This window comes from Ptiloglossa arizonensis, chromosome 5 (genome assembly GCF_051014685.1).
Source record: "Ptiloglossa arizonensis isolate GNS036 chromosome 5, iyPtiAriz1_principal, whole genome shotgun sequence".
In the NCBI taxonomy this organism is placed as follows: Eukaryota; Metazoa; Arthropoda; class Insecta; order Hymenoptera; family Colletidae; genus Ptiloglossa; species Ptiloglossa arizonensis.
In genome coordinates, this window is record NC_135052.1 from 13,263,124 (window position 1) to 13,278,079 (window position 14,956).

At 33.5% G+C, this 14,956-nt stretch overlaps 1 protein-coding gene across 2 annotated transcripts in view; it reads right to left on the reverse strand.

Moving 5' to 3' along the window:
- Nucleotides 1-1,943: 1,943 nt before the first annotated feature.
- Nucleotides 1,944-14,956, reverse strand: part of Axn (protein axin) — a 30,223-nt gene continuing 17,210 nt past the window's right edge. Inside the window, exons 2-8 of one of the 2 annotated variants that reach the window (XM_076312053.1) lie at nucleotides 7,196-7,351; nucleotides 6,064-6,868; nucleotides 5,553-5,717; nucleotides 4,215-4,894; nucleotides 3,777-4,084; nucleotides 3,305-3,603; nucleotides 1,944-3,184 (exon numbers count right to left, since the gene is read on the reverse strand). In XM_076312053.1, coding sequence (XP_076168168.1) covers nucleotides 3,058-3,184; nucleotides 3,305-3,603; nucleotides 3,777-4,084; nucleotides 4,215-4,894; nucleotides 5,553-5,717; nucleotides 6,064-6,868; nucleotides 7,196-7,262 — 2,451 coding nt within the window. In that variant the 5' untranslated portion in view covers nucleotides 7,263-7,351 and the 3' untranslated portion in view covers nucleotides 1,944-3,057. The remainder of the gene's footprint in view (nucleotides 3,185-3,304; nucleotides 3,604-3,776; nucleotides 4,085-4,214; nucleotides 4,895-5,552; nucleotides 5,718-6,063; nucleotides 6,869-7,195; nucleotides 7,352-14,956) is intronic. The other variant, XM_076312054.1, reaches the window with a different exon arrangement.

Consider the following 14,956-nt stretch of genomic DNA (forward strand, 5'->3'; position numbering starts at 1 on the left):
CAATATAACAAAATAGAAGGTACTCAGACAACTATAATAAAAAATATTTTGGGCAATATTATAATCATATAAATAATTCTGCGCGTCGCTTTCCGTATCCATGATACAATTTTTCGTCACGATACAGCTTATGTATAACGCGCTGTAACAGCACACTGAGAATACTAAACTTAGAAAGTGTGCATTGCTCAATACACGAAGATTTATGTCTCGTAAACTAGAAAATGGTTCCATTGTGTTCATTTTGTCATTTTGGTCGTATTCAAGTCTTTCTGAGAACTTAATATTTTATTCGACAGAAATAAGTGAATATCTCTAATTAAACGTCTTTTAACTTCAACTACAAACTGGTTTCGTTACAGATCCAACTGTTTAATAGTCTGTATCGTTGATACGCCGTTTTGACGATAGTTTTGCTTAAAAAATGGAAATATATGTACAAGTATTGCAAAACAGAAACTGATATCTCATAGTTTGTTGTTTCGTAGTCACATTTTTAAGAAATAATTTTTATTTCGCCGGTTAATGACACAAGATTTTGAAGAACGTCGTCGTATTCACTTGCCTGCTTATATAATATACGTATATTCTATTACAACTAATGTATTTTGTAAAGCTATATAGTTACGCACACACTGTTTCTTTATTGTGCTGCCAATTTTAAACCCAACTGAAGCTTTATTTAAATTAACGATACGAAATTGCCTCTTCAAAATTCTGCATGACCGCATCCGCTGTTGTTATTGAAGACGCTAACCATAATGACATCCACCTTGAGCTAATCCACTTTTGTTATTTCTTTCGTGTAAAGAATAGAAAATACACTCTTATACCTGTAATAGTTATACAAAACAAATATCGTGTAGCGATCGCCGTCGATAATCGAAAAAGAGCTAGCCGTAACATACGAGAATTGGTATTCTGTGTTATATGCTTAAAAGTTCGCCATTTAATTTCATACGATAACTTAAGTGAATGGATAGAGACGATACGATGACGAGGGATAGACGATTGTCGATGTTAATCTTCTTTTCCACGCATTTCAATCTTCTTCTACACTTCTGACACATGGTAAGCCTTACAATAACTTATCAACTACCTGCAACTAAGCTCTGAAAATACACAAAATTCCTTGAATAATATAGACATAGGTACTCTCCAAAATAACACAATACAATAGATTTCATGTAATCCAGTGAAAATGGCATTATTATTCTCAATACTTTTGATATACAATAATAATCATTATTAATTAATTAGGTACAGGAACACTTTATCATTCGTGGTATTAATTAAAGATAATCAATTACATACAATAAACTGTTATCAGCCACGGTGCATCGCCTCCAGCTTCGGCGTCATTGAATTCATTTTAATGTAGATACTACATTTCTTCGTCTCTGCATTTCTGTCAAAAATTTAAAAATCAGTTTTAGGAAGCGAGCGCCTACGACTATAAGAATCGAACCAGTATGCGAAGGCCGTTCGAGAAGATTTAATCACACGTTCGATTTTTTTTCTTTTTTTCTATACATATACAATTCATTTCCTAACAGAATCATGAAAATGAAAGAAAAAGAATGGTCGTCGTGTATTATCGTCGAGAATTCGATATTGAAACGCAAGTGTTTAAAATAACGATGCTGATAATATTCTTTAGCGTTAACGATACTAATGATTAAGCTTGCAAAGACTACGATGAAGTTTGGAAAAAAATATATACAAAACGTTCGGTGTATCAAATTTATCCTCTCGATATTAGACCCGCTGGTCTCCAATTTATAAGTATCTCTTAACCTTTTTTTTCCTTAGGCTTACTTCGATCTTACTGCACTAAAAAGGCACAATTTTTCGCACCTGATAAAACATTGTTACGGTCTAGATATTAATGATTCTTTTTTCCACCAAAGTAGTTTTAATCCCCCACCCCCCCACCCCCCCGGATGCCAATTTGCATATTGCGCGTCTATTTTCCGGTATGTGTTACGTTATGCAGGAGCTTATGTTACAATGTCAAATGGGTGATAATGGTGGTACGACAAAACATGATTTGTATTCTTAATATTTTTTTTTTTCACAGTATTTCGAATGGGCGATATATTACGTATATTAAACAGAGCGTGTGTATTTATAATGCACGTAATATATCCTCTTAAAAACTAATTTGTAATAATGTTCTTTCCTATGTATAACTAGGGCCTATACAGACCTTACTAAGGCGATGAACTACGCGGGCCTTTGTACAGTCGTTTGGAAAACTATGGGAAGTCTTTAAGAGGAAGAAATTATTCAATCAATATACAGTGTTTTCTGATGTTATTGCAGCTTGTCCAAATTGATTGGAGAGAACCAAATGCAATTACGATGGTATTCCGTTTCTGCGAAATCTCTGTTATCGAAATGAATGTTGCCTTTTTGAAAGTTCAATGAAGTCGCACATAATTGCAATTTATCCAGTTTTATTGGAAGTGGTCAAATTACAATTATGTCCGTTTCCGTTTTGATTTTTTTAGCAAAACCTTCGCTATAAAAAGGGACACATTTCATAAAAATCATAGTTAGAATTATATACATTTCAGCGACACCACGTGCGTGTTTTTTCCATTGTCGAATTCATAATGATAATGAACAAACATGGAATATTATTAAATATCTGAAGCAATGTTTTGTTAAAATCAAAAGTAAATGCCAAAAGAAAAAAAAAAAAAAAAAAAAAAAAAAAAACAAAAAATGCGAATCCTGTAAAAAATTCCATTAATTAAGGATTAATGTCCAATAAAATCTATATGTAGCTAAATACGGTATTGTTTTCTTTTCTTTTACTTAATAAACATATAACGGGTTTGTTCGTTGACAGATTTTTGTTTCATCGATTAAACGCACTTGCTCGGTTAACTGAAGCGGAAGAAACCGCTTTAGCAACTTTAATAAACTAACACCGAGTATCGCCTTATTAGGTTTCTTCTTATAGAATGCTGGTCCTCTTAAATAAAATTAGTTGCGGCACTTGTTCGAAGTTAGCACGTTCTTTATTGAGAGTATCCTTGTTTCAGTCTATCACTCAAGCGCCTTGACTTGCGCCATAACTTTACCCTCCCACAACGGTAAAACTTCAGAATCATCAGTTATTTCTTCTTGTATAACCTTTGTATCCAAGTCCTCGCACTCAGTTTTAAAGAAATATCTACAAAAAGAATATATATATACATATACATGTGTGCGTGCGCGTGTGCGTAAATACAGTAACTGTAAACATTATAACATATTACCCCGTGTAATACAAAATAATACAATTTGTACTTACCGATAGCTGCCTTTCTTAGGAAGGTATTCTTTAAATTGTTTTAAAGTGACGTTATGACCAGGAATTTTAGTCCTATAAGGAAACTGTTCGTCACAGAAACTGAACACAACGGTGGTAAAATCCCCAATATCCTGCTTTGTCTTCTTTAACGTTGATTGATTTGATTGGACATAAGATTGACTCTGCAATGTAGGCTCATACGATGATTGCTTAGAAATATTAGAATGGCGTTGTTTACAACTTGAACGTGCCCTATCTTCCTCGATTAATCTTCTTCTTGCTTCTTCTAATTGAGTTGCCTTTTAATAAAATAATAACATACTTTTAGATTCATGATAAACATACATTGAAATAACTTGCGTAATATTATTATCTCGCATATCGATTTATCTATGAACGATATATTTGTACTAATTATAAAAACGTATAATAAATACAGAATAATATTAAGTAATAATAGATGAATATTTACTGTATGAGGTTGCGGTAAAGGCGGCATTCCTGGATCAGCAACAAAAGGTTGGGCAGGAACACCCCATGTTTCCCTGTTCGTCCTTTCCAAAGAACCACTGCGAGATCCATATTTTTTCCCATGACGACTATGCTTGACATCTTTCTTGTCAGTTTCTTTAAGCCACGATAAAAGACGAATATCTTTGCTAATCGTCGACGGTGGTGCATCACTTACAACGCTTACACCACTATCGGTTAATTCCGTCATAGACTTCTTTGTGGCTGATCTCCTAGTCATGTCTGACCTTCGGAATCTTTGATCATGACCTATAAAAATTTGTAATGCAATAATTATTTAATAAAATAACAAACCTATATACCTATATACATATATTAACAGTAACTTCTTATATTAGTATTGTGTTAAAATGTATTTTCTATTGAATCTAATGTATACCTTGAAGATACAGGTCTTGTTTATGGAGGGAATCGGCGTAATCAGATGGCACGGATTTAGATTTAGGCAAGTGAGATCCTAGTGAACTCATGGAGCCAGCTCCGATAAGATCGCTGCCTTCTTGAAAATCGTGAATATTACCGCTATCTGCTGAAAATGTAGAGAACACGTCCTTCTCTTTCCTCTGTTTGTACGACCGTGGATAATTGTGCGTAGAACGTCTTCTTTCAGGCGAATGCAGTCTTGGGGATGCGAGTCCAGGTGATCGAGAAGGTGTCAAATCTGACCAAACTCGTGATACGTGTTGGTCCAGAATTGCTTGATCATTATCTTCTTCTATCGATAATTTTTCTCTCAGTGCGTCAGCTAGCGCTTTTGGAGCCCCACTTGGCATCTCCAAAGGTACATCCTTATTAATCGTGTCACTTTCTTGCAAATGCCTATCAAGTTTTTCCTGAGATTCTCTTTCGCGTTTGACATTCTCTAACTTCTCAATAAGCACTTGAGCAAATTCTTCTGGTTTTAGCGGATGCATAAGATCACGTGGTACTCGTTGCGTACGAGGGATGATTGAATGATGTGCCATTGGATCACGATTTAAACTAGCTGAATCTTTGATAGCTCTACATTGTCTTATATACTGTTTTTTACTTCGTTGTTTTCCCATGGACATTCCATCACTGTAAATAAAAATGCAACAAATTTTTTTAGTAATTACGTAATGATTCCACGAGTAAAATTAGATTTTCTACATTGATCTAGTAATACAATTGAAATATATGAAATGTAGGGAATGTATCACAGGAAGAAAATATAAAAACAGAACAGAAAATTTTCCTTCATTCATTGAATTAAAAGTAACAATTGATACACATTCAAGCATTAAATTGTTATTTTCGATATTATGATTCACTAAAGCAGTTTCAACACTTAGTATAAAAATTATTTAAATATATGAAACATACAGTTTTTATACTCAACATTGCTATGAAAAAATATTGTGAAAAATAAATAAATATTTGTAGAAAATCTTAAAAAGATAAAATAACACAGTAAACATAACTAATTTTAAAATAATATTTTTTCTTGTACCAAAATCATTATTTTTCATATAATTCTCAACAATACTTTAATATCAGATCATTGAATTATTAAAATGAGAGACCCTGAAATATGAAGAAAACCTCATAGTATAAGCATATGTATTTGTACACAAGAGTATATGTAATAAATTTATAAAAACTAGGTAAATCTGACAAAAATACCAAATATACGTTAATAGTCTTTAGTGAATAAAGATTCATTTTCTGTATGTTAAATAAAATAAAGAAAACTTACACTGATGAATCGGTGAGAGACATATTGTCTGATTCAGTTCGTGCATCACTGCTCAAGCTTTGAAGTTCTGAATCCTGTCTGGATACTGGGTTGTATGAGGAATATTGTGCGTGCAGTCTGGGTACGAGCATATGATATGGACTAGCTCCATGTTGCAAGTAAACGCTATGAGCGCCACGCAAAACATCAAACCAAAAGAGAAAAAACAAACAAAAGATTGGAAAACGTTTTGATAAAAATATCACAAATTTAAAAAACACAAGAGAAAATTAAAACACTCATATAATATGCTGTTTGTTCACAATGTGATATTTTTCAGTTATTTTGTCAATTTTATAAATGCTATGTATGTATACAAAACATTATACACTACAAAACATTGCAAAAAGTCCACACAACAAGCTCAAAAATAATACTAGCTAAATAAAGCGTTTAATGCAAATCTAATTTAAAGCATTCTAGGTAATGAATGTTTTAAATAAAAACCATAGTTGCATAAAAAATATATTACCCAGCATATGCTTCTGGCTTTGGTCGAAGATCCATTGCTCTAGTTTGTTGAGTAGCCATAAGCATATCTTTGGTCAATCTCAGCTCACCCCTCAATTCCCCAGGCGTTTCACTAGCTGAATGTGAGCTATGTACGGAACTAACAAATTCACTGTCTTCATGGACAGTGGGCAATAAACTTGGCCCACAAGAAACAGACATTTCTCGACTGGATCCTGAACTAGGACATCCACCAGAATCTGGATTCTGGCAGGACTGAACATACTGAAGATACATATCAGACCGAAGAAAGTTTGGATATGTAGTCTCATTAATGAGACGTTCGACTTCCAACTGTACAGCATCAAACACTTTTTCGTCTGCCCGCCCTTCTTTAACCCGACGATTAGCCTCTTTTCGTACATCTTCTGGTATAGCTAACTGCGACTTGAGGAAGAACTTTCTGTAGATAAGTTTAACCAATTGATGTATCCTTTCGGGATCATCTTGTTCCTTGAGACCCTCGCAGGCAAACCAGAAGTTAAGAGGATTTGCATGAGGTCTGCCTTCTTGATCCAGGTATTTTCTGAACAATTCCAAGCCCACTGGATCCTGCAGCAAAGAATGCAGGTTCCTGGCCCACCGCAAGCAAGCAGGCGGTGAAACGCTTTCCATACTTGTCGTACTACAGCAACCTTCCGGTTCAAATCCCAAAGGTGCCGAAGCATCGCAACCTGAAGCTGTTGGAGTTGCAAGAGAAGAGCGCCTAGGGGTCAGAGTTGGACTCTGTGGACGGAACCTGCTGACGTAGTTTCCTGTTTCCTCTCCTATAATTAAAATTTTATAACAATTTATTTGTATTCAAAATTTTTTATTTGTGAGAAATTAACCTTAATTGTTTACATTTGATAAGTTTAAGTAACAACATAATAAACCTTATAAATAACAAATATATTACCTAGCAAGGAAAATAGTAATGTATTACTATGTATGTAAGCTATTAACATTAATTTTAATACTTATAAGAGATTACAAATGTATGTGACCATTTATTTGTAATATTTTGGTAAATTTTAAAATGTTCTTCTTGACATAAATAACACATTACTACAATGTTACTGTAATATTTTTGAAATATATGTATAAAAACATACCAGGCACTGGTGGCCGTGGAGAGTTTTCATTGAAGCAACGTGCTTCGTTCTGTTGAGATCCACTCATCCTATCTATTATGGCCTTCACGTATTATTTTACGTTCTATATTTAATTTAGGCCCACGACGCCTCTTAGTGGACATGGTTAATCCAAACCTAAAATAAAAATAATGATTTAACAAATGAATATTTTTATATTCTTAAATGAACATAATAAATTGATCATTATAAATAAATGTTAGTATAGACGATTATGATAAGATAAAATGAAGATAAATTTTCTAAATGTGACTTTCTTATCGCCACTTATAAAATAAAAAATGTTATTAAGAGGAATTTCATATTTTAATGCAAATTGCATAATATTCTGTATTTTAAATTTTATATAATTTGCATAAAATAATATGTATTTTAGTATGCAATAACATATAATGGGGGGAACACACTCTGAATTCAGAGTACTCGAACAAAAGACATAAGCTAGGGATGCTGGATCGATCGAGCCCTGCGGTGAGTCATGTACCAATTAAGCACCTAAGGATGGTTTTCCTATCCCGAAGAACTCTAAGGGCGGAGCCTGACAGAAAAACCGTAGGGTAGCTTCTGGCAGTCTGCGCATTGAAAGATGCCTCTCTATATATCCCTATTGGTCCGCGCAGAGCATTTGTGTGGTATTGATCGACAAAAATTATAACGCAATCCATTGAACACTACAGTCAACCCCAAATACGGTTCAGTTTCTAGAATAAAATCACTGCAGAGTAGAATTTTATTTTGACAGGCTGGATAGATATTAATAGATCTATAGGGTAAGGTATGTCCTACACAAAGAAAAGGCCATTATATCCCAAAGGTTCAGTCTTTTGTTATGATGGGCTATAGAAATATGATTTCATAAGGATCCTCTTGCAGCCATTTATGTATTATATACTTGATTATATAGAAAGCAGGATATAATGTTACAAAATAATTACTTAATGTTACCAGTTATTTTAACAAAATATTCAGCTGAAGTATGTAATTCCAATATGTTCTTAGGATACTGACATTATACAAAATTATAAATGTTATTATAAATCATTAACTCAAAGTACTTTTATATAAATTTTACAGCAAGTAAAAATAGTTTTAGTTTGGTAATTTTAAATGATTGCATCTGAATTTGAAGTATGCAATGATATGGATTTGAATTACATTTACCATTTTCAAACCTAGCATATATTTAAACATAAAGAAATTAATATACTTATATTTATGCATTTTTTAAATAAGTAAAGTACATATAAAGTACTTGTGCAATAAAATTCTTCGCATTAGGTGTAGTTAAAATGAACATTAAGCATTTGATAGCAAAAACTGGAATATACAGCAGGGAAATACATATGTGATCATATCGTAATACGTGTAAATAGGTTTACGGTATATAAAAGCTCTATGCAACCATAGAAATCTGATCTCTACCTATATAGAAGGGAAAATATGAAATGAAAAGCTGTCATAATGAATCATCTCACTTCAGTGCACATTTACCTGTGTTAAGGGATGAAAAGGAATGTACATACCATTTTGCCAGCGCTTTCCTACAAGTGACCTTGAAACCTGTATACCCGTGTAAAATCTATTATAATCTTTACAAGTTTATCGACCTCAACCACAAGCGCGTCCTAACTTCTATTGTCATGGAACAGAATGAACATGCGATACCACTGTCGACGCGTCTCTAGGCAAACTGAGCTAAGGCTGCGTCCTGACCCAGGACCGACGCCACATTGGTACAGGAAGGGTGGAGTAGGGATACAATATCTGTTCTTGTCAGATTGTAAAGCGCAGAGTTCTGATATATCTACTCTCGAAAAAAAAAAGAAAAGTAGATGGTTCTAATAAAGCATGATATAGTCATATTGAAAAATTATACTTCGTGATTTGGAAGATCCTGTTTGCTTCAACAAAATTTATTTTTTAAAAATATACATTGTAACACTCATTTTACAGATTGAATTTTTTTATACATGTTGCTCATAAAAATTAAAAATAAAATATAGCCATAAGAAAAGCGCTGAAGGATATTTAATGTTTCATACTATTTTATAGCATTAGAAGGAAACTTAGACCTTTCAATATAAATTATATTAATAAAATGTTCATTAAAACTTGTTTTAATATTCTAAAATATTTTAATACATTTAATATTTCTCTACTTTAAGAGAAATATGAAAAAAAAAAGATATTCAACAATTGGGTTAATTTTATAATTCAGACCATAAAAAAAATTGTACAATGTTTTTACATAAAACTGGGAGATACTTATCTTAAATTAATTAAAACTGTACCATAAATTAAAAAAATGTTAATTTCAGAAAATAAAATCTGTTTACATTCGAACTATACAAATGATATTAAATAATAAAGCTGAGAAAATAGAGATATTATTTACATGTATTTGGTTTTAATTTAATATTTAGACTTTAATACAATTTTTTTCTTTATTAATTACTTATAGAAAAATTAAAATTGTGATTTAGTTTATTAATGCATAATAAATTAATCTAGCACTTCACAAATAATAAGACACGAAGTTTCAACCACCTGTAACTAACAGCGCGCGACACAGCTTCACTAAATAACCGTTACGACTTTATTTACAATTTTCGTTCCATCCGTGCTAATAGATGGCAGTAGTTACAATTTATCATCTTACAATGTGTCTCATAGAAAACATCACAACTGTTTTCTATCGAAACTATTAATGATAGTATAAAATTCTTTTTTTTAATCTTTAGGACTAATTGAGACTCTCTACGTATTAAATGTATATAACTCCTGAGTCACTTTTAAACTACAAGAGTAACAATTTCCTCATTTCTTTAAATGAATAAGTATACAAATTTTGGACTTTCTGATTGATGATTTGTTTAGAAATAACATTTATTTAAGATACTTACACATTTTTTATAATTCGGTAAAATATGATGAAAAATATTCTTTACTAATAGAAACTCAAGGTAGCGCGACAAACATTAAAATCAATATATTGCGGTTTAAAAATCATTTATGAAATATTTGATTAAATATTTTTTTTAATAGATAAACTTCTGTAAAATTTGTTACTAAATTTTGCATATGAAATAAATGTGCACATTTTAAAACTATTTTCAAGTCACACATCGATTTGATATGTTTTACCTTACTTTATGAGGTTTCCTAATAAAGGACATTTGTCGTTATATTTCCTTAATTACAAAAAAAATATTCCAGACAAATGTTACTTGTTTTTAAACGCATTTATCAAAAAAGTAAAAATTTATGAGCTGTTCCATTTAAAAAATGAGGAAAGTACCACACCTCAGGGTATAGTCTGGTAGTAGTGTCATGTATATAAGATTGAAGAAGCCCGGTTACCCTTGAAACATCAGAAAAGAATGTTGAAGCCGTTTTTAATAGTAAAAAAAAAACTGATTTTAATACTTCCTGTAAAACATCTTGTATATGTATCTTAAATGACACATTGTTAAAACATCTCTCAATTGATCTATTTCTTGTATAGACTATTGTCAAGCACATTTTCAAAAAGACTTTGGATTTGAGGTTGATACGAAGAGAGATGGATAAAATTTTTTATTCAGATAAAAAGAATAACGAGTAAAGAATAAGGAATTTTTATCAGTTATTCAAATCTACAATTACCGACCGATAACAAACATGTTTTGGACCAAAAATTTTTAATTACGATTTTTGACACCGTACTCTGCCTAGTAAATACCGTTCAACATTTTTATTATTTTATAACGAAATTGTAACCGAATTCTGATAATGTTATAATTTTTATCAAATAATTGAAACAACTCAATGTTTTAATTGAAAAGGTAATATTCAATTACTAAAAAAACGAAATTTATTTCATTCCACATTTAATAAAACAATATCACAAAAATTTTTGAGAAATTAATACTTTCATTAAACTAATGATTATACGATTTAAAAGCGCTCAATTTGAAGTGGATTTATTGTCAATATTCTACAATCAGACGGGATGAACTTGAAACTATTCGACCTCTTTAACAGGAGCACTTCACCGTTAATCATTACACGAACGTGTGGGGTAGAGGTCCAAGGGTGATTCTTCACCATTCAACGTAGCATACTTCATTAGAATTTTCAATTTTAATAATGACGAAAGTGTGAGAATAATCATTTCAACGCGCACCTTACACACTTCTCTAATGTCTTCTTTATTTTCTACTTGCTTAATGATGTCCGTCGTTATAATTATTCGAAGTGCAGTACCGTGAGATATAATTATGTGTCGAAAGAAATGCGTCGCGTGAAGAACTATTAGGGCTGTTGCCTATAATGTCGAAGATTTTTATTCGCGATGAAAGGCTTCGTTCAATTTCAATTTCAAATAAAAGCCAGGTCTTCTCACATGAATGAGACCGATATATTTCACGGATGTCTTCCTCCGAGTTTTCAATACTGCTGAAGCATTCAGGCTATTGTATCAATGTTTGAATGGACTTGAAGATTTTAGCACTTGAAATTTTTTAAGCTCGAAACTTTTCTTCTTCTTAATTATGATATTTGATAAATAAAAATTGTATCGATACTTTTAACTGTACGATATATTATTAAAATATTGAAAATACTATCTTGTATTGAAATTATCTGTATAAAATTGAATAAATTTATATTTGCAAGTTTGTTTATACATATTCTTCTCTCAAAATTTTTACAGATTAATCTTTTTTCAACAAATATTTCAAAATAAATCGATATCGCTTTACAAATAATTAGAGTAATGTATAATGTTGATTTATGATCAAAATTACATCTTTCATGACAATAATTATTATTACTATTTCTTTTTCAGATCGTAATTTGAAAAATTATTCAAAACATGTATTAAATAAACATTGTTATCCAAAACTCGCAATATTTCATGAAGTACAATCGAATTGAATTCTCAGAAGGTGAAAGTCTCTGGCTAACCCCCAGAATGTAGAAAAGCCATCTGGACACGATAGGTACAAAATTCATCTCTGAACGACACGTTATATTCTCCTTTCGCTTGGTCGGTAAATGCTAGGACCGGCGTTACCTCGCATACCAAGCTGTTTGATATCGACGAGCAAAATACTAAGAACCCATAAAAGGATGTTCCAAGATATTGAAATTTTTTCAAGCGTGCAAAAATGTATCAACCGTGTGGAATTTAAACCCTCCTTCCTACTCGCATTGCCTTTACTCGTCCGAAAACATTTCTCGGTTTTCTTACGAATGCTGAGATATTAAAACGCACGATACCGTGATTTTCACATCGGTATTTCGATGATCTCATTCCATATGCTCGGTAGTTTTCTGTTTTTACACAAATCGTAAATATTTTTATTTAAATATATGTCAATGCATATACTGTGACAAAATAACTGGGGGATAACTTGCTCAAATGACTTTATCGCTCGGTGAGGTATATCCAGTGCTTTAAAAGTACGTTTAAAAGAGTCTTACTTCTTTCTGCTTGCGCTTTCCATCGAAAGTGCTTTTCAATTCTATTACCAACATTGAGAAATACGGTACAAATTACAATTATAACAAATTTCGATATTGATTTTCAATTTGCAAAATATAACGTCATAAAATGATAAATAAATTCTTTTTAAAGTTTCCACATTATTATCAATTATAAGTTTTCTAAGTATCGATAATCAAAATTAGACACGTTCGTATCAAACCGAATACACACTGGATGGCAGTGTTTTACGCAGTTTACCGTGGAGTGTATACGCTTCAAACTTATATCTAACTTCCATGTACCGGGTGTACCGAACTATCACCTCTGCAAGAAGTAAAACAACAAAACATCGTATTATATCCAAAATAACGTCATTAGACAGAAACGAGTTTTTACGTAAACGTAATTTGACGAAATATCAATTTTTATCGCCCTATTATATAGGAGAGAAACGCGAAGGCGACATAATGGCGGGGAAGAAAAAGGCATATTGTGCACATTCTTTCGAACGCATTAACATTTCCTGAAGGTAACGATATTTTTCTTACCGAGAAAAAGTGATCGAAGAAATGACAAGTATTTCGAAGTCACCGGTTAGATGACGAGGCGAGGGAAGGGCCCTAGCTCTCAAAGAGCGTGCTTCGCCGAGCGAGGCGTTCCGAAAACCTGTAATTACGGACCCGACGTACATCAAGCGGTGCCGCCAGCCGCCAGCCACCAGCCGGCGAGGTCTGTGTCTTCCGTCTCCCTTTTTGCCTTTTTCTCTCCTTCATCGCCTTCCTCGTCTTCCTTCTGCCTTTACCTGTGCCGTCCCGTTCGTGGCTTTCTTTCCACCGTCTCTGTTTCACTCACGTGCACGTTTGCTCTTTCACTCTTCCGTTTTCTTTTCTCTTTTGTCTCTCTTTCGTTCTTTCTGTCCACTTTGAGCGGCCTCCCGCTTCGACTCCGACAGCGGTCCACCTTATTTGACCCTTCCCCCCCTCCCTCTCTTCGTCGGTCCGCGTCCAAAGGGCTCTCCGATTCCTCTTTTATTTTACCCTCTTACTTTACTTACTTACTCACTCTCGGTTTCTTTCTACTTCTTCTCCGTTTCTTCTTCGTCTTCTTCTTTTTACCCGCCCCCTTTCTCCGTCTCTTTTTCACATCTTAGATTAGCGACTCGCTACTTGGAATTGTCCGAAAAACAGAGTACTGGAGGAAGGAGAAGCGAGACGAACGAAAGAACTACTCACATCTTTCGTTTCTCTTTCGATTTCTTTTACTTTTTCCCCTGTTGCTTGTGCGCTTCTGTTGATTCTAGCGCCGCTCGAAATTTATACGATTTTTCCGTATCTCTACGATACTACAGTATCGTCCGGGCAATCTACTCCGTCGGTAACGTTAGCGATGCTGAAACGTTATCGTCGTACGCGAGTGACATTTTCGAATGTCCAATCGTATCTCGGCACAAATTTCGTGTATTTCTACGTCTTGAAAACATATATCGAGATGTATTTCTACGTTTAATAACGTACTGGTAAATTAAAGTCATTCGTCAGAGATCAGTAGCGGAGAGAAATCTCAGTACGGCACTGGGCAATCCGAAGCTCCTCAAACGAGAAAAGCACACATGGCGCCCATTCAGCTAACCCTTTCAGCTCTCTCTTCCCTCCCGGTACCTGTAAGTTTTCTACCAACCCACCCAGTTATCCTCCTCATGCGTCACCTTCTTCTTCCTTCTTCCACCTTTAGGTCGCTCTGCTTCGACCTCGGTAAAATCTCTTTTACGCGCCCAACCGAGGAACTCTGTCTCAGACGACTCTATGCTTTTCTTACGGCCACCATTTAAATTTCCACATGGCTTTACAGAGTATAATTCGAATTTTTTATCTTCCTCGACTTTTCGTTCGTTTCTCCTGCCGACCTTCCTCTCACCACGCAGACAGTTACAAAACTTTCCGCTAACACGTCCGCGGAGATTTCTGCTCTCCGTTTGGGAAAATTTTAGGAAGCCTTCCCGGGAAGCTAAGGTCGAAGAAACGATGCGTATCAGAAATAAATCGGGCGGTTTGAATATTTTTTTTTCTGCTCGTGCGAGCGCTAGCTCGACAATTTAAACGCACCTGTATTCTGAATTTTTCTAGGTTATGTGTAACGGGTATTGTAGTCACGTGTATCATTCCGTATTTAAATATCGATAATTTAAATCCAATCGATGGAAAAAGTTTAATATTCAATCGTGATAAATAATTTCAGCAACTTCAATATTATTG